Consider the following 22,611-nt stretch of genomic DNA (forward strand, 5'->3'; position numbering starts at 1 on the left):
ACTCTAACGTCGTAGTTTGATTATTATCATCTCCTTTGATTAAAATCAAGTTGCTTTCAGTAAACCCACGATCTGGATGAAGTGATTTCGTTTTTCTTAGCTCCCCTGACGAATGAACGTCGCGTTGCAACAATACGCACACGTAGCCCTAACAGAATTTAGACAGAAGTTGCCGGGCAGCTCTTTCGTATGCGACTCGTTCACCGATGATGACGCTACCGCCGTTCTTACTGCGTTTCGAGACTTATTAGGTCTTCCGGACGTGACGCGATTCTCGTTCTCACTCGCAGTGTTTTAACACGACGCTACCAAAATACGCGCTTCACGATGAAATACAGCTGGTTTTCACCGCTGTCAACAGGAGTTACCCGAAGTCGAGGAATCACATGGTGCAAGAGGATTATCCGAAGGGATTGCGATTTCTGCGGTGAAATTTGCGCAACATCCGGATGTTTAATGCACGGTATTTCATCTTCCAAGCCCGAAGGATGGAAAAATCCGGTATTCCAAAGCCTCCGTGTTTCTCTGACACACAAACACCCTCGGGTAGAATTTCCAGACCGTCTGTCTCTCTCTCTCTCTCCCTCTCTCGAGGATTTGCGGTGACCTGACCCTCTTCATCGCCGGGTCTTAAGGACATCAAGTCTTGGTCTCGTCTTCGCTTTATCGTCCGGTTACCGTTAGCGCCTTCTCGCCTTGACGATACGTCTGAAATACGGCTTTGACGGATTACACAGTCCGTCAAGTTTCCAAATGATCGATTCTCGCCCGGTTTCTGGATCTCGATTTTCCCTCCGCGCAACTCATCCACCTGACTTTGTCTTATCCTTATTCCACGGTTGTAAGTAGACAAATAACGACGAGGCAAACCGCGATATTATCGGTTCATCGGATTCCCGACATTATCTCGCAACGCCGCAAGTTCGTACCAAGTTTCACCAAATTATGTATACGATCTTTACCTCGTAACGAAGTTGGTTAGGATCTACCGAGCGTGCCGATCAAATTTCAAAGCATATTCCTCCTGAGGTTTGCATTAAGCTGCTGGTTGAACATGGGGATTTTAATCAAATCAGTGATCCACCTTACCGACGGTGCACCGATCAGATATCAACATCGCTGCAAGAAGATGGATTCACTTCATTCTCCTCCGTTTTATTCCCCTCGTTTTTCTTGGCTTCGATTCTCGGATTAATTATCGGAGAAGCACCGCACGAGAGGAATCGTTTTCTCTTCCGCTTACTTTTTTTTCCCTCTGATCGAGATGTAGACAGAAGCCCAGCCACTTATAGATACGCCACGTTTCTTGTTCCTTCTTTTTCTTTTCTTCATCTTATTGAGCTGGGAATGAGGAAGATAAGAAAGGAGCTCCATTTCGTAGCCCGTAGGTGGAGCATGAATTACTCTTATTACTCCTCTCCCCGTGGCTCGTTCATTTTTTTTTTCCTCACCACCACTCTTCTCTTCTCTGATCCGAATATATCCTTACAAGTCCTGCATAACGCGCTGGTATACCGTGGATATTTTTGGAACGTTTGTTATTTCGACTCACAGAAGATCCTCGACGTTTGTATAGACGACTTCGTCGTTCGTGTGTGTTTAGTAGCTTAATGATTTCTGGAGAGAAAGAGGAAGAGAGAGAGAGAGAGAGAGAGAGAGAGAGAGAGAGAGAGAGAGAGAGAGAGAGGAGACAGAGAGAAACACATACACTGTCTTTAACTTCGCTACTGAACAAGTTGCGTTTTGTACAAAAGTTTCAGGGCTTCTCCAAGAAGACGTATAGTCTCGGAGAGAGAGAGAGAGAGAGAGAGAGAGAGAAACGTAATGTGAAAAGCGCCGGTTCACCGTCCTTATTTCATTCACATCGACAAGCTGCTGCAGCTGCTGTCGCTGTTGTTCGGAAGTTGATGACTTCGAGAAGCGGTAATGGGAAAAAAAAAACAAGTAATTTTTACCCAAAAAATCATATCCTTCGTCAAATCGCACGCGTTGAAATGTACCAAATATTATTTCTCTTATTCTTTCACAGTCTTTATACGTGTTTCGAAAATTGCGAAATAAGGAAATTTCACTCGTTTCGAACGCTGTGTCGAACTAAATATATCATATACACGAGTTTAGAAGCTTATTACCAAGTATATGTATATATATCGATGACTGTACATAAGATAATGATATGCCATATATAGTATCTGGATCACAGATGCTGCAGAAGTTTACGGGCCAAAGTTTAGCGTGCCTACACACATAGGATGAGTTCATAAGTGGCCACAAGCACGTCGCGTGTACGTGTGACAACCGCGATTTGCTGTACACACAGAGAACCAAAATTGCAGGTATATACACACATGCATCATGTAATAAACGGGGGCCGTGGAGAGACGATGTAATTTAATTAAACGTTACACGCGTATCTCGAAACGTACGTATACGTAGGTTAATTATCTCGGTGTCCGGATACGCCGGATATGCGCTGAGTTTTGAAGCCCTGTTGCGAACAGAGTTATGGTTCAATTTCTCTCTGTGAGAGAATTAATATATATATATAATAATATTTTAACAATGAAATGAATGAAAATTCCTAAACTTGTCAAGTTTCAAGAAGGCCTCTCGACGTCCAGGAAATTTCAACCATCATGCGATATGAAAATGGCGATTACCAGTGATCGCCGAGGAGGAAAATTCGGAAGAAGGAAACGGGAGAGATCAATTGCCCAATCGCTGAAGGCAAGAATATGCTCTTTGACGTGGCTCGATCGAGCTTGTATAGGTACAAGATACCCATTCCCGCCCTTCCAGTTTCCTGCCCTCTCAATTCATCCTTGATAATGCGGCTACCCTCACGTAAGCGATAGTCTTTTTAGTCGAACGAAAGATTCTACGAACACGACCAGGAGATTTCCTTTACCTTGGTTTTATCTTTCATTTTATCAATTTATTATTGAAAGTATCCTCGCGGAAATGTGATTTCTTTCCTTTTTTTTTTTTTGTTTTTATTCTTCGTCAACTCGGACTCTCTGCAACATAATTACGTAATATGGTTAGACCTGAGGGTCGTTCTAGCCAAACAACAAAAAAAAAGAAAAGAAAGTTTCCCTCTGAATAGAGCGGAAGTGGTTCGAGGGCCAATTGCAGCGGGTAGAAAATCCGGTTTTTTCGTTGTACGCCAACTGCCCCGGGGTGTGAGGTAAGTGCCAGTAGAGGGATTTGTTCCAGACTGCGTTACGCCGACCTCAAGTACGGTTCGAGCATCTCCTTTAGTCCCTTTTGCCTGTGTATAGTCAGGACTAAATGCCGACCGCGAGATTCGTTTCGCTCGCTGTGCTCGCAATAACGAAATAGGAAAGGGAGAGTTTATGAGCTCTCGAAATCCGCCTCAAAGAATTATCCACAACACTCCGTTCAACGAGGAAATAAGGACGCGTTTGTTACCCTAGTACGATCAATCCAATTCTCGCCCTAGACATGCGAATAGTCGAGTTTATTTTTTCTCGTTCTTTTGTCAAGCGGGTTTGTCGGCCACGTAAATCGATACTGTTCGTTAATTCTATCGCGAGATAATTGCGCGTTCGGTATTTATCAAATTGTTATTAATATATTCGTAAGCTGCGAGGATCTGTTCGAATGAACAAAAATGCCAATTACAGAAATTTTAAACAAAAGCGTACTGACGTAGATACTTCACGTCGAATCGCTTTCAAATTCTTTAAAATCCAGCAGAGATTTGTTCGATTTCACTCTGCGATGGCTCACTTCAGTTCGGAGGAAGAATTTGGTGCTCGCTTTGTTTCAAAGGTACAGAAAGTGTTATTCTGTATTCCGGTCGAGCTGTAGGTACTTGTGTAGTGTATTATGTATATTCTTTGAAATATTCAACGGGCTTCATAAATACAGCCGGCACACATACATGTGCATATGTACCACGGTTAAAGATGTTTGTAAAAAGAGTAAAAGTAGAATTTCTCTACAGCAAAGTGGAATCGCCGTACATTGTTTGTAAATTTGATTTAAAAAATTGCAATTTTTCGAATCCTTGTGCCAAAAATGCGCAAATGATTTTTAAACTTATACTCGACTTGTGGTATGAACACTATTCATTTACCAATTTCATACAAATCTTTCGAAATTTGAGATGCATTTTTGTAAATGCGTACTAAACGCGCTGTACTTATGTAAAACTGTGTGTGTTCAGTATTAAACACGCTAGAGCGAATTTCAAGAAAAGGCCTCGACACGCTCGCTCGGGAGTGCTTGAGACAAAAGTGGCTAAACTGTGGAGTACAATCGTGCGAAAGACAGCGTGCTGTTGCTACCGTTGCTGATGTGGGGGAGGGTTTTGAAATATTCAACACTTTTCTCAAAGCTTGAATTTTTTCTCCGTCAAAAGAATGGTGCAAAAAATACAATGAAGAAATACAAAAAACGGTTCAAGATAAAGAAAGGGAAAACGTTTTCTTTGTCAGGGAGATTTAGATCCGGACGAGCGAACTCGCAGGGTCGAAAAAATTAAAATAAAACGTTTCCTCAAACTCGAAATTCGCAAGTTATAAATTTTACTAGCCTGTATAAATTGACGCATTAGTTATACCGAATATTTACAAATTTCTCTTTGCGGTTACGAAAAGTAGATTTTTCTGAATTAATTTAACGTGAATGTATAACGAAAAAATAATTGGTCCAAAGGCAGAACTTTTGAAATATTCAGAGAATCGTTTCTTTGAGTTTGATACGCGGGGTGGTGGGTATGAATAAGTCGAAAAAGTTGAGAATTGAATTCCAAACGCGTTTAGAGAGCGATGAATATATGAAAGAGAAAAAAGTTGGGCGTATTGAAATTTCAACGAGGGAGCAATCGATTTTTCTCGAATTTATACAGAGAATTGAAGCTCGGTGGTGTGAGCGTCATATTTCGAATGGGAAACCATTATAGAAGTTCGAAAAGTACGTTAAATCAATCATACGCCACAGCTTCGATGTTCTAGACCGGAAGGCCAAGCAATTTTTCCATTGGAATAAAATTTGACCAATTAAATAACCAGTCAAATACTTTCTCTAAAATTAAGGAGACGAAATGACGAAATCAAATATTTTTCTCAAAGCATCATTTGGAATGAGAGTTAAGAAAATAGATTGATCTTTTCTCATGATCGTATTGAAAGACAAATCGACACGCAGAAACTGCGTATTTAAAATCTACAGACAATCGATTTGAAGATACTTAGTCGACGCAACGAATTTAACGAGCCGAATTTAGGCAAGCTAATATTTGATTCTCTGCGGTATGAGTAACGCCGAGTAATGGCGATGACGTGACCATTCGAATTTAAGAAAAGGTGATGGAGGGGAGGGAGGGGGGGGGGGGGGGGGGGCTCGGATTTACCGATATAACTCTGGACGTGTCGGAATTGTCAATAGGGAAAGAAATCTAGGGGGCATTGAACAGCCTTAACCTGCAGAATTTCGATTATGTACCAACATGTTCAAACAATCGCAAAGTGAATATCCCTGCTCATTGCCTTGAATGCCGGAGAACGGTGAAAAAAACGGTGGAAAAGAAGTTTTATTGTCACCGCGTTGCAAGAGTGAACATTTTTCGGTTTAAGTGGCTTTGAATAATCGAGGGAAAAAAATAATGGAATATTTTTTGCGAAGTTTTTGCGGCGGTCCAAAAGGAAGTCTTCTTCTTTTTTTTTTGGTTAAGAACGAAGTGCGGATTTGAGAAAACGTCTCTAATCCCGAAATTAAGAGGACGTTTTCTTCTCTGTATTATGTTGTAAAAGGATTGTTGTTGGAAAAAATTGGAACCAACAGCGGGGTCAAGTTCAAGTCCGCAGTCGACCGCGTGCTTTTAGCACTCGCACGGTTGAAAGTCAGGGTTAAAACATTGCATATAACAGAGGCGGCCGGAATACTCAGAGTTAAATATAGTCACTGCATGGCACGACGACGAAAACAGCTCCGCGGGAACATTGGCAGCGGCGGTTGAGTCAGTCCGAAGAATGCTCGTCAAATAAAAATGATCACCCTGCGTTCCCGAGTGGTGTATAAAGTGCCTCGGTGCCTACGTGCCTAATTAGAGCTTTCGAGAATTTCAACTTTCAGAAGCAGCGCGGCCTCTCGACGCGTAGGCGTAGCACTGATCGCGGAAATTCCAGTTTTGTCTACTTGTCCTTAAAACTGGAGAGTTCTCATAGTCGCCGAAACATGTTTTTTTACTTATTTAGTGCAGCCACATAGTCGATTCGACATCGTCGTTTATGGATTTTCAAATTAATTACACAACGCGTGAAAGAAAAATTTTTCAACGAATTTCTAGATGATAGTATCCTTGGTAAAATCAAACCGTAGACTGAAGTCGAACGAATCTACTAGATTTTAACCAATTTCGAAGCGATTTGAAACGAAGTATCGATACCCGAACTCGATAGTTACCATTCATGTATTCTTCAAGAGATCGTTCTACCTCACGATTAATATAATTTTCAATCAAATAATGTAATTTTTTAAGCTATGGTACGAATTCTTAGCAAATCAACTTCCTCGGTGAGATATATTTGACCAAAACTGCCGATTGCGTAATTAGGAAAGTCCGCATCGATTAACTTTCAAATTTCGGTCTGGGTTAGCCATTTTTTCATCTCTTTGCGTTACTTTGGTATTTTGCTAATTCAATGCTTCTTGATGAAATTTAATCTTGAATGATCAAAAGGACCGAGAATACAACAAATCGGTCTCTCGGACAAAAAATTCTGCGTAGGTTATACCTTGTACTAACCACGATCCTGACGTGTTCTTTCACTTAGTCTCTCTCTCTCTCTTTCTCTCTCTCTTTGAGACTTTAATTTCAATTTATTGCATTGCATTCTTTTGTTCCTCTCTTTATCGAATTACCGACTCAGTTTTACAAGACTGAGCGAACGTTGAACGTTCCAAATTCCGTTCATTATTCGCGATAGCAGAATCAATTTACTGTCAAGTACTCGTAGCGGGGTGGAAATAGGATAACATATTTTTCAAACAACCGGGACCAAGTTCGCATCCTTATCTGCGCTCCTCGTAGGCGAACATCGTTGCAATTTCACGGCTCAATTACGTCGTCTATCGAAGATGAGGGGAAGAAGAGGAAAGAAAAAAAAAGAGAGAAAAGACGAGGCAGGGGAAGAATTTTTGTGTATTCACTCCCCCGTCAATCGATCATTTTCGCCATATCGCCGAGGGATCCCGTTCAGCAGCAAAAGCGGAGAGAACGAGAAGGACCAAAGAATAACGGGCGCCTGGCTACGTGCGGCAATTCAAGATAGGCGAGTCCTGCCGAAGGTCCTGCAACTACGCCGCAGGATTCAATCGATTTCCGCACAACCAAGGCGTTCCCGGTTTCTCCCCTCCTCCCATCCTCCCGTCTACCCCTTTCTTTCAGTGACGTTGCGAATTCTACGAGACTTTCGCAATTCAATCTCTTTTGCAGTTATCGTCCAGTAAAACCTCGTCGACGTTAATTTCAGAGTTTTACAACTTTTGCCCCACGAAAAACACTAAAACACTTTTCAATTGCAGAAAAGATCGAAGTGGAAGAAGTAAAGTAGCGAAAACGAATAGTATTCTCGACAAGTCTAAGAATTCAGAATCGAATGTGACTAATGAATTTCATTTTTCGTTAATTTCTAAACATAAAATATCACGCCAATAGACTATTTTATTACCACTTTTTACAAATCGTATAAAATATACGCGGACGTGTCACGCAAGCGAATAAAATTTCGTATAGAATACTTCGGATAATTTTCCATCGACGGATTTGCTTTCGTAATTCTCTCCACACCGCGTATCGCGAATGGTAGGGAGAAAAAAAAAAAAACGAAATAAATAATAATCGGAAATCCGAAACAACGTGAATTGTTCCTCCGGTTGATATGCAAAAAAATTTGCTTGTAACACAGAAGAGGGGAAAAATAATTGTGCAACGGTGCGACGGGGCAGGGAATGAAAGCTGTGTGGAGAGCTGGAGATGAAGAGAGAAAAGGAGAGAGGAAGATAGAAAGAGCTGGATGAGAGAAGAGGGAATTTTTCATCGAAAATATTCGGAATGATAATCCGTAAAACTCCTTTGATGATAAAGCTCCGCTGATCCCGAGGGACTTCCGGATGGCTAGACATACGTGTGCATTATAATGGACGGTAAAACGAATAGTCGCGTATCTACATCCGATATTTGAGCACAATATCTGTTTTTGTTTCAATTTGTTTTTCTCGTATTATCGCACGTTCTTTGTTGTTTCTTTTTTCTTATTTTTTTACATAAAAACAAAAAAAAGTTATTGTTTTTTACCGATATAATTTTCGTGAATTTCAAAAGGGTTATGTGCGAAGAGAATTTGATTTTTCTTCGCGAATTTACGTAGCAATTTCAGTTCGATAGCGACGCGTATATCCTTCGCAGCAATGAATCCACGTCAGCGAAGATAAATATACACTGTAGGCATATTTTTGGGGGAAGAAAACATCTTGGAAAACCGCTCCGCAAGCTTTTCCCCGATTTTTAAAACGACACGATGATTTACGTACGTTAAATTTATACGCGACGTTGCGTTTAATAATAAGAAAGTCTAGGTAAGTGATTTTGTCAACAAATCTTTAACGCGGAATGTTATTCGTTGACGAATGTGTTTTAAAAAGATGGAGAGTAAACAAACGATTCAAATTTTTCCAACGGTTCAACATCGAGAATTGATCATTCTTCGACATTTTTATATCATAATTACTTAATTAATTATATACATATACCTATGTATTATTCCAGAAGCAAAAAATGGTGACTAATTTTATTACTGTAACCATATTTCGTTGACTTCTTATGTAGAACCTCAAATTTTCCAGTTATATAATCCCGACGACAATAAATTCAGCCCCCGCGTCTTATCCTCAAGGTGAAATATTCGCGGGATGATGAGGGTTAAAAAATATAGTAATAAAACATTCAATCTTCTCGTCTACGACGCGAGGATAAGAAAAAATAAAGAAAAATACGACGATTTATTTTCTTGCACAAGAAAAGATTCTTCGAACCTGCAGTCGTTTCTAACCTGATACGTGTACGAAAAAAAAACTAATAAAAAATTACATTTCCAATGAACCCGGATCGTATCTTAAACTTTTTAACACATACCGAACAGCATCGATCCTCAAATGTGTACAAACGGTGAAAAATACATAGCTATTCGTTATCTGTACGCAAAAATATGTGACAATGGGACAGAGGCACCTTGTATACGGCAAGTATCTAATGCTCGATCGCTGTAACTTTACTCGCCTTTTCTCAAGCCGACTTTAGAAGATGGAGAGAAAGCGCCGACCGAACCAAAGAAAGCTTCGAGCTTTCGGATCAGCGGGGTTTGAGGAGCAAAAGTTTTCTTATTCGCTTCAGGTATTCGACACACACACACACACACTTGTCATTTTATGAAGAGGGATGATGTCGCACACAGAATTTAACCCCTGGAGGGACAACTTTTTTCATTCTCTCCCTTATTTTTCATTTTCTCTTTCTGCTTACTAGAGGAATCGTCTTTTTCATGCAAGTTGACATTGTGATTTTTTATTTATTCAGATCTTTCATGTTTCACCTCACCGTTGGACTTATTTTGTATTATTTTATTTCTCTTCCTTTTTTTCTTCATTTTTTTTTTCCCATGAAATTTTTGACACGGGTCTAAATCGAGAATGACTTTAGAAAAACCGAGAAAATCTCACCGAGGCTGACGTTTCAAGGAAAAAAATCGTTTCTGCGTTGCAATTAATTCTACGGTGATTGAAAAAAAAAAAAAAAAAAAAAACAAGACAAAGTGTGTCAGATTTTTATGCGTTCAAGATCACGATCAATTCTATACCGTCGATAAAATTGTAACGAGTATAATAATAAAGAAGAAGGATAATAATAAGGGAATCGTATCGACGATTCGTACCTAATAAGGGGGAAAGGATTCGAAGACCTCCAACCTCCGCATTCGCTCCTGCAATGAGTCATTTTTACGGGATCTTACGTAAGCCTGATAAATTCGTATCGCACGTATACGCCGGTATAATTTCCATCGATCTATTATCGTAAGGGAGGTTCGTGGATTCTGTAGGTTCTGTGCGGTGTTGTGACGTTGTTCAGATGGAAGTTCCCCGAGCCTTTAATCCCCGACGACGTTGCGAAACGAGATGCTAATTATTATACTTAATTAATCACGCGCTCAATCGTTCGGTTATTGTACGTATGTACATATTGTATGACAATCGATCGATTCGATATCACGTGTACCCGTTAATTTCACCGGCTCCTCGTTAATCCTTCAGCAGGGATTATCGCATAAACTGCGCGATTTATAGTGAACAACAATTTCACATTCGGACAAATTATATAACACTGTACTTAACCCGTATACCCTTAATGCCAGCATTAATGGAAGTATATTTAACCACAATAGTTTCATAATATTCGTTCCTTGCTTATTCATTTTTCGAATAAATGACGTATAGAAAGCTCGATATTATCGCAAGAGATGTTATCGACAACGTGACAGTCCGCTATCTTTACAAGGAGAGTATTTGAAACGTGAACGGATTACTATAAATAATAATAATAACAACAACAACAACAACAACAATAATAACAATAATAATAATAATCAAACAAACGAATACATAATTAAATTTCGAAAACTGCGGACAGACGAAGACGTTATCAGGAATATTATTAAACGCCGGTCGCCTCAGGCTTCAGGTATGCGATCGAGTCAGGCGAAATGGTATCATGTAAATACAGATAAGAAGTGATATACATATTTATATACATATATACATATGTATATACATGTACCTTTATTATTAATCCGTATATGAATTTGCTCAACGATAACCGTGCGCATGCAATAATATCACTTGCCGTTTCAGTAACAACGTATTGTAGAAATACATTTACTAGTGTGTCGTGTGAAAATAAATTCAGTGACGCACCCTGTTTTAGTCACTTTTACACGCGGCTAGAGGAGGGTAAAACGCTACGGTGAAATGGAGAATATCAGGGAATGAGGGAAAAAAGAATGCCGGAAAAGGGGGAGGGACGACGAAGGTAAGTATCGAAGGATGAAGAAAGAAAAAAAAAATACAATAACCACTATCTTTAAAAGGTATAATGTAAGCTCGGAGCACCTTAATTGGAATCTAAAATCTGCCCCAACCGAATCGCCAATTATTATGCATAATATATATCTGATCGGTTGCTCGAATCAAGCCTTTTAAAACTCCTAAACGAGCACAAGTAGGTACTGAAGATACATGGTAGAGATAATACTTCCCTGCCTTAAAAATTGGGAGGTTATTAAATCGTTTTTTACCATGTCGTACAATAAATCAAAATGGATTAAATCCACGCGAACGATCGCAACTCGTAGAAAAGATCATTTTAAAAAATAATATTATTTACAAACTATTGTTTTCCAACAGTTTTACAGGTTTTTGAAGTGTTGTTACTTTTTGCCTTTCAACCGTGAAATTGAATCTAAAAACTAATCGAGAATTTAGCCAGCAGCAGAATCTCGCACGTTTCTTCATGTTTGAAAAAAAAAAAAAAAAAAAAAAAATTCCGGATAAACGCACCGCCGAAATGAAGATTAAATGCAGAGAGAGAATATTAATCAGGAAACAGATTAACGAAGGATGATCTGAAACCGTTTGCAACATGGATTTGGAAAGGCGGAGGATTATCCCTTGAGTAGCTCGGTGTTGGAGAATTTAAACGATTAACAATCCTCTCTGTCTCTCCTCACTCTCTCTTTCTCTAGTTATCCTCGTCACTTTTTCTGAATTGTTAAAGGTGCACGGCACAATTATATCTTATCTATAAACAGAATTAACGATGCTTTCTACGATATGACGCAATGCGATTTATCCGCTTTCAGAGCATTGGCATTAAGTATATATTCTTGGAAACCTGTCCCGTTCTAGTCAATGACGTAATAAAGTTCGATGTGAAAAAAGTGTATTTTATGCAATATATGTAAATGTAAATGAAAATTGTAGTTCAATTTAATATATAATAAGGTAAACATTTTAACGAGGTATCGTGAATGTTTGACGAAAAATCTTTCCGTTCAAATATCTCTGTCGAGAAGAAGAAGAAAAAAAAAAGGGAGGCAAACATTGACAAAATTCATCTTTCGTTCGAGCCAACTTCCTCTACAAATTTCTTACAAAGTATCGAGATCCGGCGACGGAATATAAGAGGAGAAGCAAAGTAAACGAGTTCAATAAAAGTGTGAAAGGGTAAAAATCGTTTCGAAAAAGACGTACGTATATATACATATACATATATATATATACATAATACTTTCGAGACGTTTTTTCCCTCGTCACTGAATTACGGTGTCACGGTATAAATAGTACCCAGTGAAATGAAAAAAGGATAGGGAGCGTCATTTCACGCGTCATTTGAATCGGAAAACGATAAGTCAATCGAGTATCAAATCCCGAACCCCGGTTCGAATTTTACTTCAAATTCGTGTACAGCCGTGTATTATATACCTTCGTACGAGTATACCAGACCACATGCACGCATTGAGAGAGTTTTCATCCAACATTTTTACAATTATTTCTACATAATCTACATAATAAGTGTATAACTGCGGCAGAAATTTTTTCTCTTCAATATTTGTTATTTTATACATCCGTATAGATAGGCTAACGCTTCTACGAAGGAAAAAGTTGAATAACAAATAACGCAAAAAAAAAAAAAAAAAAAAAAGCAAACCAATCGATTCCATTCGCATATCGTGCATACGAAGTGCATGATACGTATATACATTATATACAATACACATGTGTGTATGCGTATAATATCGGTCACTTATCCGAGGCGGCCAATCTCATCAATCAATTTAAATTGCCCGGATCGTACGGTATGTACTTGCAGTATACTGTGTATATATGTATATATATTTACACACTTATGTACGCATGTAGCAGTAGTATATGGGCCATCCGCATAAACGGGCAGGGAATACACGATTGCGTGAAATTTCGCAAGCACACCGATCATACTTTGGCAGAGCAGACCGAGAGACGCGTCTGGAACGCCGGAGGCGCTAAAAATTTTTCGATCACGTGTTTGACCGTCGGAGAAATGGTGGAGAACCAACAGGACGCGTGGATGTGTGATGCGTGTCCAGAACGGTGGCCAGGATCCGTTGCAAGGAATACAGATCGAGAGGAAAAGCCAAGTTCCGGCGTAGCGACAGTTTTCTTCGCGGTGTCTGAGGGGAATATTGATCCTGGTAGTCCACGCCGCGTGTAGAGAGAGAGAGAGAGAGAGAGAGAGAGAGAGAGAGGAGAAAAGGTTCCGTTCAGGGCGCGCATGCTGTCTGCGAATTTCAGCGACGTCGGCACCTGCAGGAGGTCCAACGGAGACGAAGAAGGTCCTCGAAGATATAAAAATTACATATAACTCGTTGGGAAAAAAAGTCTGACGATGTGCCAGGGATCAGGCTTGGCAAAGCCTGAGAAGAGAAATTCGCGTTACCTACGATAAACGTGTGAGAAATTTGTCAGGTGTGCGGTGGTTTTGCGGTGGTAAAAAACGCGTCGAGAACGAAAAAATGAAGAAACCAGCGAAGGCTTGAAATCGCTGACTGAATTCAGTAGCTTAAAGTATACTCATGTTTTTATTTTTTATTTTTTTCTCTTTCGAGCAAAATATTTGCTCGTCGACATTGTGCGGGGAAAAAAGAAACCATCGTTTTAAACGACGTAAATTTTCTATCGAAATGCGGTTTATTGCTGGTTATTGGTGATCAGAGACTGGTTATATTGACGAGCAAACTTTGTTTGTATAGACAAATTCGTATGTAACCGATCGTCCAATTTCTATCGATGATAACAATTCCCAGTTGATTTTGCTCGTAAATTTATTTTATGAAAATCATCGATATTTTATAGGGTATAATAAATGTTATATTCTGAAGGAGAGCGTTCGTTTAATATTTATTACAGGCACGCAGCCTGTATTGATTTCACATTATTGGTGGCTAAGTTGGTTTTTTGGTCAATTCTATACTTTGAAGAATAATTCAAGTTCACGTGATTCGTAGGTGATGAATTTACGAATAAAAGCAGCTATGGTTTTATTATATAAATTGAATAACATGTGGTAAAGTTTTTATTCGAACGTTTCTCGAGATGGTTGAAAAGTATTACGATGAGACAGAAAATTTAAGTAAGGAGAAAAGAAGCTTAAGACGTTTTCGAAGACTCTTATATCGTACGCAGAATGTGAGTAAAAAAATTCAAGCTTCTACGCAAAGACGATTACAAAAAATTTAAGCCCAAAAAATCGCTAAAAACTTATAATATCTGGCGGGGGATTTGAAGAGGAAAGGAAAAAACCTGAGACGTATATTTCATTGCACGCAAGAAAAATAAAATCGTTATTATCAAGAAACGCTTCATGCGGTTTTCAAAGAGGTTGTGTGTAAATACGAAAATAACAAACTTCGAGATGAAAAGACGGGGCTGGAAAAATTACACGAGCATAAAATGATTAATTAACAAGTGAAAAACTGCGTGCACTGCAAGATAAGCGCAATGTTATTATTGTTGTTGTTGTTGTTATTATTATTATAAACAATAAATCCGACGACCGTGAGACGTTCGATAATCTTGATGCGTGAGTTACGGTTCGTTAATAAATAGATTAGAGAATTTGACGCGAAATCCGTTCGCCTTGCAAATTTATACACGCGACTCATCGAATTCTCGCGAGAAATGTTTCGTCACTTGGATATTTTGAGACGATGAGGCGCGTAGTCGTAACTCAATCGTGTGAAATCATTTCTTAACGTGATATTATCTATAACTCTGCGGCAAAAACGCCGGCAATTTTTTATTGGGATGAAATATTTGCGCATCAGTGTAAAGCGAATAAGTAAATAAATGCAAAATAATATAACTTATTGTTATTTTTCTCATCTTCAACAAAGTATGAAGCTGTTACTCGAGATGGGAAAGTACAACGATATGATCTCATTCTGCGTGTTCGTTGGTGAGGTATGCTTGTAAATTGTAAAATTTGTGAAATTGAATAGCATACGTGATTAATATCCGTGATCATTTTGTGTGATGAAAAAGAAAAAAATCAATCTCCGAATTATTTCGGTCTTGTCCAATTCGTAGGGAAATAAAAATTAAAAATATTCCTTTCATAAAAAGATTCAATTGCGTGTACATATAATAAGATTAATAAGGACAAAAGAGTTTGGTGGTAATAGCAGAAGCAGATTCGATTCGAACGAGCCGGAGTTCATTCATCTTAAAGGCATCCGACCATTCAGCCTTCTTCATATTTTGTAGTTACAGTTCTAGCCGTGTTTCATAATCTCATACTCTCAATTAAATCGAACAGAAACATTTCTCTACCAAAACACCGATTGCCGTATTCGCATTTACTGGCAAAACGAATTTTTTTTTCGATCACAAGCCTGTGCATCATTTTCTAATACCATCAACTTTTCTTCTATTGCACGCTTTCAATCGCTGCAATTTATTCCTTTTCTATTCATTATTTGGCGCGCAGTTTTTATTCTGCAACTAAGTGGACAAAAAAAACTCTAATGCCGTTTTTTTAGTCTTCAAATAATCTCGTGCAGTTATTGCGTGAAAATTGGAAAAGAAAAATCGAGTGAAAATTGAAATTTGCATTTATATAGCTAAATCGTCTTCTTCTGCGGCTCCATAAAAACGTCATCCTTGATATCATACTTCAATTCAGAGAGTGCTTTAAAGCAGTCTAAGCGTTTTGCGGCGATGTTTAAACGCGACGGGAAAACGAGAGAGTTTGCAAATAAATTGTAAACGTCTGGAGAAGTTTATAGTGAGCAGAGAACACGGCTCGTTAAGATCCCGAGAAACGCAGCGTGCACGTTATAATCCGTCGACGGGATAAAATTTTGAATACGTATTTCAAGGGCGGCGTCAGGCGTCAGGCGACGGAAGACGAGTCGAAGAAAGATGGCGTCGACTCTCGAGTCGTCAGCTGCGGTCCGGGGTGCGAGAGTCTAGCTAACCGCAGGGTCTTTCCGTCTGTAAAGTCTATAAATACAAACGGTGCGCCGCATTTGAGGCCTTGCAGAGGGTCGCGGCTTCGGGTCACAACCCTGAAGCTTGAAACGCACGCAGTGCAGTGCAGTTAAGAGCGAGCCCAAACGAAGGGAAGGGAAGAGAAGAGAAGAGAAGAGAAGAGAAGAGGAGGCAGAAGCTGCACTGGGACAAATAGAGAAAATCCTCGATTTATCGCTAAATTTACTCCGCAAATATACGCCACGTCCCTCCGCTTTGAGTCTTCTTCTTCTTCTTTTCCTTCTGCTTATTCTTGCGGTTCTTCAGAGGAGAGAAAGAGAGAGAGAGAGAGATAGAGAGAGAGAAAATCCTTGAGAATTTTTTGTTTTATTTACTTTTCCAATGCGAAACCGTCGTTTTGGCCGTTTTTTCCATCATGTACAGGGGCGAAGCCCGTTTCGCGTCTGCGAAATTCCGCGACGCGTTTTCGAAACTCTGGGAATATTGTTAAACCGAGCGATTATACGTGTGTCGTATAAGGTGGCTAATGCTGGAAAATACCGCAATGCGGGATAAACCTGAAGGCGGGACGCCGGTATAAAACCCCGGAGCGTCGTCGTCGTTATTCGGACGTAAAACGATCCGTCGACACGCTCGAAACTGCCTTGCATACCGACTCAAAGTTACAGTAGGGATAAAATTGAACAGCTTCTAATCTCTTGACAACGTGAATCTGTAAACGCGACTTTCAGACTGTCCAAAAACGAAGGACGAAAGAAAAAATCGAAACGCGAAATAACGAGTGAGACAAAACGAAAATACAAGATCTACCCCTAACCTGAAATTTTGCAAAATGATCCCGATTTTTGTTTTACACTCGGCATTGCGGAAAGTTGCAATTAGGGTGAAAAAAATATTTCTAACAAAATTTGATGACGTATAATACTTACGATTTGGAGTGTCGCGTTTGACTTGCAAATTTCAAAGCTATACCCGTCGTAATTACTTTATACATTTAGAACGAATACCTGGAAGGGCGCTGATTCTGCAAAAGCGAATTATAGCGGATTTGCAATCACGTTTAAAAGGATCAAATACGTAACGAGCATTATATTATATTTATCACATGTATATCCGATGTGCGCTTTGGTAAATTAAAGTGTCGATTCTATTTTCATATTCGAGTTACATAATCGCATAATTACCTTATCCCTTCGAACATATATCTAGGTTTAAAAAATATTTCTATCCCTGAAACGAAAAATTCGAATGTAAAATTGACGATGTATAGTTTCGACAAAAACCGCATCGATTTTCATCGATTTACATCGCTAACCGCGAGCTTGCAAAAAAAAAAAGAAAAAATGAAAAAAAGATCAAATAAAAATCAAATAAATCAACAAACAATTTCCGCCAAAGATTAAGTTTGAGTTGGATTTTTTGCCCACTATTAATGAGCTCGTTTCCGTGTCATCGAACCGCTGCAGTGACGAGCGTGTTACACAATTCGGATGGATTAATTGCAGATGTATGTACATACCTGAGTATCGACTAGCTAGTTAGCCGCAGCCAGCGACGTGATTTCGTTTTTCGATTAGTCCGCAGAGCTACGTTCGTGCAAGTTTCAAGATACAATGTGTATAATGTATACAGTCGGAAAGTATATAGCTAATAACTTAATGCTCGATAAGGGAAATATTATTGCTGCACACTCGGTCGGGACTTCGGTAGAGACATTTGCACAAACCGGCAATATCAATAATAATATTCAACGCCTGTAATCGAGATAAGCGACAGCTGATAGGCTGCGATAAATTCGCCTCGCCGCGGGTGCCGTTCCGTAATCGATTACCTCGGGATTCGAAGGCATTCGTTCGGGCCTAAGATATTCAAATATCATTTTTTTTCATCTTCTTCTCTATTGTACAGAATTTTTTGAAACGATTCCAGCGCTTCGAGAATCGATAAATTCCAAAACAGTCAGAGAAATTGCATCGTCGTTTCAACGTGATGCAATATTTTATTTCTAACTGGTATTTTTTTTTTTTTTGTAACTATTGAGACCGTGAGGTTTCCTGACAGCACGCGTTATTTTATGTTGTTGCGATAAAAAATATTGAATCTTGAAGATTTTCCCAAAAATATCACAACTTCTTTAATTTTGAGAACCTTCAACTTTTGCCACTATGAATTTGCACAAATTATCTGAATTTTCCCTGTTTCACGTTATTCTTAACCTGTTCATTGTTTCTGCCTACATAAGTTCGTAAACAAATAATCCAAGTAGAATATTACACACGTTTCTTACGGCAGTGTTGTCGAAAAGAAAAGACGACCGAGAAAACATAAACAATTTAATCCGCAAGAATTAGAGACGCGATTATCTTGTGTAGATATATTCGTTACAACATTATACTGCAAGTAATGCGCCAAATTATACCTTACACATAAACCGCGGAAGGCATATTTGCCTGTACAACGCGTATAATTGGTAGAAGAAACGTATACGTCGTTAGAAGAGAAATTATTGTTGCATAAAATCGGCGATAAAATATTGTACGTATCAGGTTAAGTTGGCCGTATGTAGAGTGTAAATATTTCTACTCACCTTTCGCAAGACGGTTAATGATCAAATCCTTGTGTTGTGCGGTGTGCGGTTCCGGCAAAACCACGAGGAGGTAGCAGCCGCTCAGGGGCGAAGGCGGGGGGTGGATTTGGGCCCCGGTCTGCGTCGTGCCGGCGCTCTGGTCGCCCCCGGGAGTCGATTCGCCGCCTCCCCCTCCCCCCTCGCCGGCAGGCTCCCCCGTGCTCATGCCTGAGGGATGTCGAACATTTCGTTGTCGTTAATAAATTCACCATGCGTAAAACGGATATTTGAATAGGTGTGTTATAAATTACTTAAACGACCCTTGGAAATGTCCGAGTTAATCAGCGTGGATGGAATATTAAAATTATCGAAGAAATATTCCGAGATGGAAGAATTGTTTAGAGAATACCGCGAAATGTAAAAATCGTCGAGAGAATATTGAGAGGTAGTATAATTATTTGAAAAATATTTTGAAACGTAAGAATCGTGCGGAAATACAAGAGTTTTGAAATATTGAACATGTTGAGAGATTGTTCTAGAATAGTAGAATCATAATATCAATGGTAATTATTTTATACCTGACGAGGTTCAAATGCTAAAATATTTCACAAGATTAAAGATGTTCATCGATCAAACCCGTGGAATCAAGTTTTTTTTTCCGTCACGGGATGTTTCGAATAGAGTTTCGAGAGAGAAAAAAGCTCAGAGGTAAAAAACTGAATGGCTGTATCATAGGTACAGGAGTTTGATCGATATTCACTCGCACGTTGTAAAAATAATATATATATATACATATGTGTACATATATATTGGTTTCCTCAGTGCGTAGGTTGATACTCGAAGGCATCAATCCTATATTTCCGGATGTGATTTCGCGTGGAAGGATTATTTCGCGATCTTTGAACAGGTCGATTTAATTTTTTCTATACTCGTTAGTCCGACATTTTTCCCAGCTCAGCTACAACACAATTTCACAATCGTAATTGTAATTGTACAGCGATTTATACAATAAATTGATACAGCGGAAGATAAATAATTCATGTTGTTGTAAATGATGAAACAAAAGTCAGGCTATAAGTAAGCCCCAGTGTGTTTATATGAAAATAAAGATAGTAAATTGGGTGCGTTGACTAGTAAATTACATAATGAACAATCATTTTTCCAAGATATTCCAAATACTTGTAATCAATACAGTATCGACAGAAATAAAATATAAGGTATTCCCGAAATACTTAGCGAAGACTTTATACACTCAGTTGAAGTGATAAAAATCGAAAAAAAAAAAAAAAAAACCATACGCGTGTTACATCTTCAACAGAACACTCCGTACAGCACGTAGATAATGAAAACAAAGTAAGCGAACGAGCGATTAAAGTGAGGTAAAACTGTTTGCCGCATAACGATGACCGAAATTCCGCAGCAGCCGCATGCAGCGTAAGGCGTAGCGGTATTTCACGAACCGTCTATCGATCCACGGAAGACGTTAGCTGCAACGCGAATACGTCTACGACTTTAAACGACCTGCATTGAAATAATACCGCACCGCGATACAATGCCGTTGCCGATAAACGTACGGAGTGCCGAGACAGGCGTTAAGATACAAGCGGGGGTCGCGTATCGCGTAAGAGGGGTGAAGCGGTAGGTGGTGAGGGAACGCGGAGGTAAAGCGAGAAAAATTAGTTAATCGAGGAACCTCCTCCTCCTTTTTCGAGGTCTTCGCCGAAAGCGGCGAAGTAACGATCATTCGCGTGTCGTATCGACTATCGAGTAACGCGGCGGAATGAGCTTCGATGCACGTCCTGTGTTAGAAACGTGATGACGGCGTGACACGCCGGCCGGCATGGCAACCGTTGAGTGGTAAAAGCCGGACGAATCGGCCGCCCAGGTGAGGCTGACCCGACGCGCTTTTATCACTGCAGCGAGAAGCGCGTCCGCTTCCAGTGGAAAAAGCGTAACTTGTCGGCCGCCCTGGGAGTCGAAATTAAACTCCGGGAGTAGACGACGTGCGTCCGTTTTAGATGTACGACGAGATTTAAGCCACAGAGAGAGAGAGAGTACGAAAGGAAGTTAAAATGAGGAATGAAAGTAGGATGAGAAGCTTTCGTTGGATGGAAGATGAACTGGCGATTGTCTGGCTTCGCTACGCGTTGAAGGTTGCACAGGAAACGCGAGGAGTAAAGTAAACCGGACATGAAGTATGATTTACGAGTTTGGCAGTAAGTGTTTTGTAGTTTCTACGCTTGTCGTCGTGATGAAATCTGATTAGTGTACCGCCGAGGACGACGATGCTTCCATTAGCTTGGATTTCAGGATTGAAATGTAACAAAAAATAAAAAAAGGATCCAGACCTGCCTGGAATTTCGTTGGCGATAATTTAGAGCGTGTCTGGCGCGATGAGTTTTTGATAAAAATAGAAAAAAATGACGACAAGTTTGTGTATACGGTATATCTATGTGTCGCGTATGCGGAACGCACCCCGATTGTGAGACACCGCTAGAGAAAGAAGTACCTCGTCAATTTCAAAATGGCGACCGTGGATCTATGGTGGAGAAAAAAATTTCAGACGAAAATACCTTGTCGGTGATCGGTTAATTCACCGCGAAATTTTCAATTGCAAATCTCGTATTTAAATAATTATACGAAGCGATGAAAATCCGTTGTTGTTATTCACGTTTCAACTTATCCCTGAGAAATAAAAATCTCCCGTAGTGACATGCTATATCGTTACGGCAATGCGGCAAAATTCACAAGACACACAGAGGCTCTGGTACATAAAATTATCGTTATATAACAAAGAATCTTGCTATTCGTAGGTAGATTTAAAAAGGCTGCAGAGTTGAGAGAATGAATATGAACGAAAAAGAAGAAGATGAGGAACTAATTTTCTACAGAGCTGATACTTCAGTCCTGTCAGTTATTATATACCTATTTCTGCAGCAAACGTCACACGGATTTTAACGTAAATGTGAATAAGAGCAATGCCTGGCAAAAGAATAAGTAGAAACGACGATCTGTGACGAGTTTTTGGTGCGAAGTGTACGTGCCGGTTGCCAAGTTCACAGTGACTAAGAAACCGGCGAGCACAAAGATGCGGATTATCGGTTGGTCCTTGACAGTAGAGAATGTCGGTGTGACTAACCTGGTCCTTTCGAGTGCCCAGCGTATCCTTGGCAGGTTCAAACGGACGTCCTTATGCTACGACGGCACCGGTTTAAACTTGAACTAAACGATTTCGATTTCGTCCTCCTCTATTTCGCCCTTTTAAACGTGCGTCGTCCGATCCTATCGGCCTCGTTGCTGTCAATTTTCTTAGAACGAAGCGATCGATCGGGGTTTCGAAAACTTGTTTTTTTCCTCTATTTCTCTCCCTCCCTCTCTCTTCAAAAAACTGCGAGTACAATTCGAAGGCCCGGCCCTCGTCCGTCGACAGTTCGAGGCCGTCTGCGTCTCCCCTGTCCCTCTTTTCCGTCCTTCCCTCCCTCTTTCTGTCCCTCTCTGTCTATCTATATATCCCTCGGCCCGTCCGTCCGTCCGTCGGCCCAACCGTCCGCCTCGATCAACTTCTCGTCTATCACGGTATCAGTAACAGCAGCAGCAGCAGCACCAGCAGCACCAGCAGCGCGGTTGTGAGCTGCCGTCTGTCTGACAGCGAGCAACTTCTGCAGCTGAGAGCTCGCTGCTCTGCGTCCCGCGCCTTCCCTCCCGCCCCCACCCCCACCCCCACCCCCGCCTATCGCCGCTTCCTTCCTTCCCTCGTTCTGCCCCTCAAAACGCCCTAGCCTCTCCTGACACGCGCGGAATATCCTCGCGACTCCCCCACCAGGTTGTTCGATTCAAACGCGAACCCGCGAAATCCACCTTCCGGATTTACGGAGTTCGGATTTTGCACGTTTTTGCAACGTCGGTTACCTCAAAATACATCTTTTTGCATATTCTAC

At 40.2% G+C, this 22,611-nt stretch overlaps 1 protein-coding gene across 1 annotated transcript in view; it reads right to left on the minus strand.

Moving 5' to 3' along the window:
• Window positions 1-22,326, minus strand: part of LOC124307898 (microtubule-associated protein futsch) — a 72,651-nt gene extending 50,325 nt beyond the window's left edge. The window contains exons 1-2 of the mRNA XM_046770064.1: window positions 21,813-22,326; window positions 18,695-18,901 (exon numbers count right to left, since the gene is read on the minus strand). Coding sequence (XP_046626020.1) covers window positions 18,695-18,899 — 205 coding nt within the window. The 5' untranslated portion in view covers window positions 18,900-18,901; window positions 21,813-22,326. The remainder of the gene's footprint in view (window positions 1-18,694; window positions 18,902-21,812) is intronic.
• Window positions 22,327-22,611: the final 285 nt, after the last annotated feature.

Source organism: Neodiprion virginianus, chromosome 6, assembly GCF_021901495.1.
Source record: "Neodiprion virginianus isolate iyNeoVirg1 chromosome 6, iyNeoVirg1.1, whole genome shotgun sequence".
Classification (NCBI taxonomy): Eukaryota; Metazoa; Arthropoda; class Insecta; order Hymenoptera; family Diprionidae; genus Neodiprion; species Neodiprion virginianus.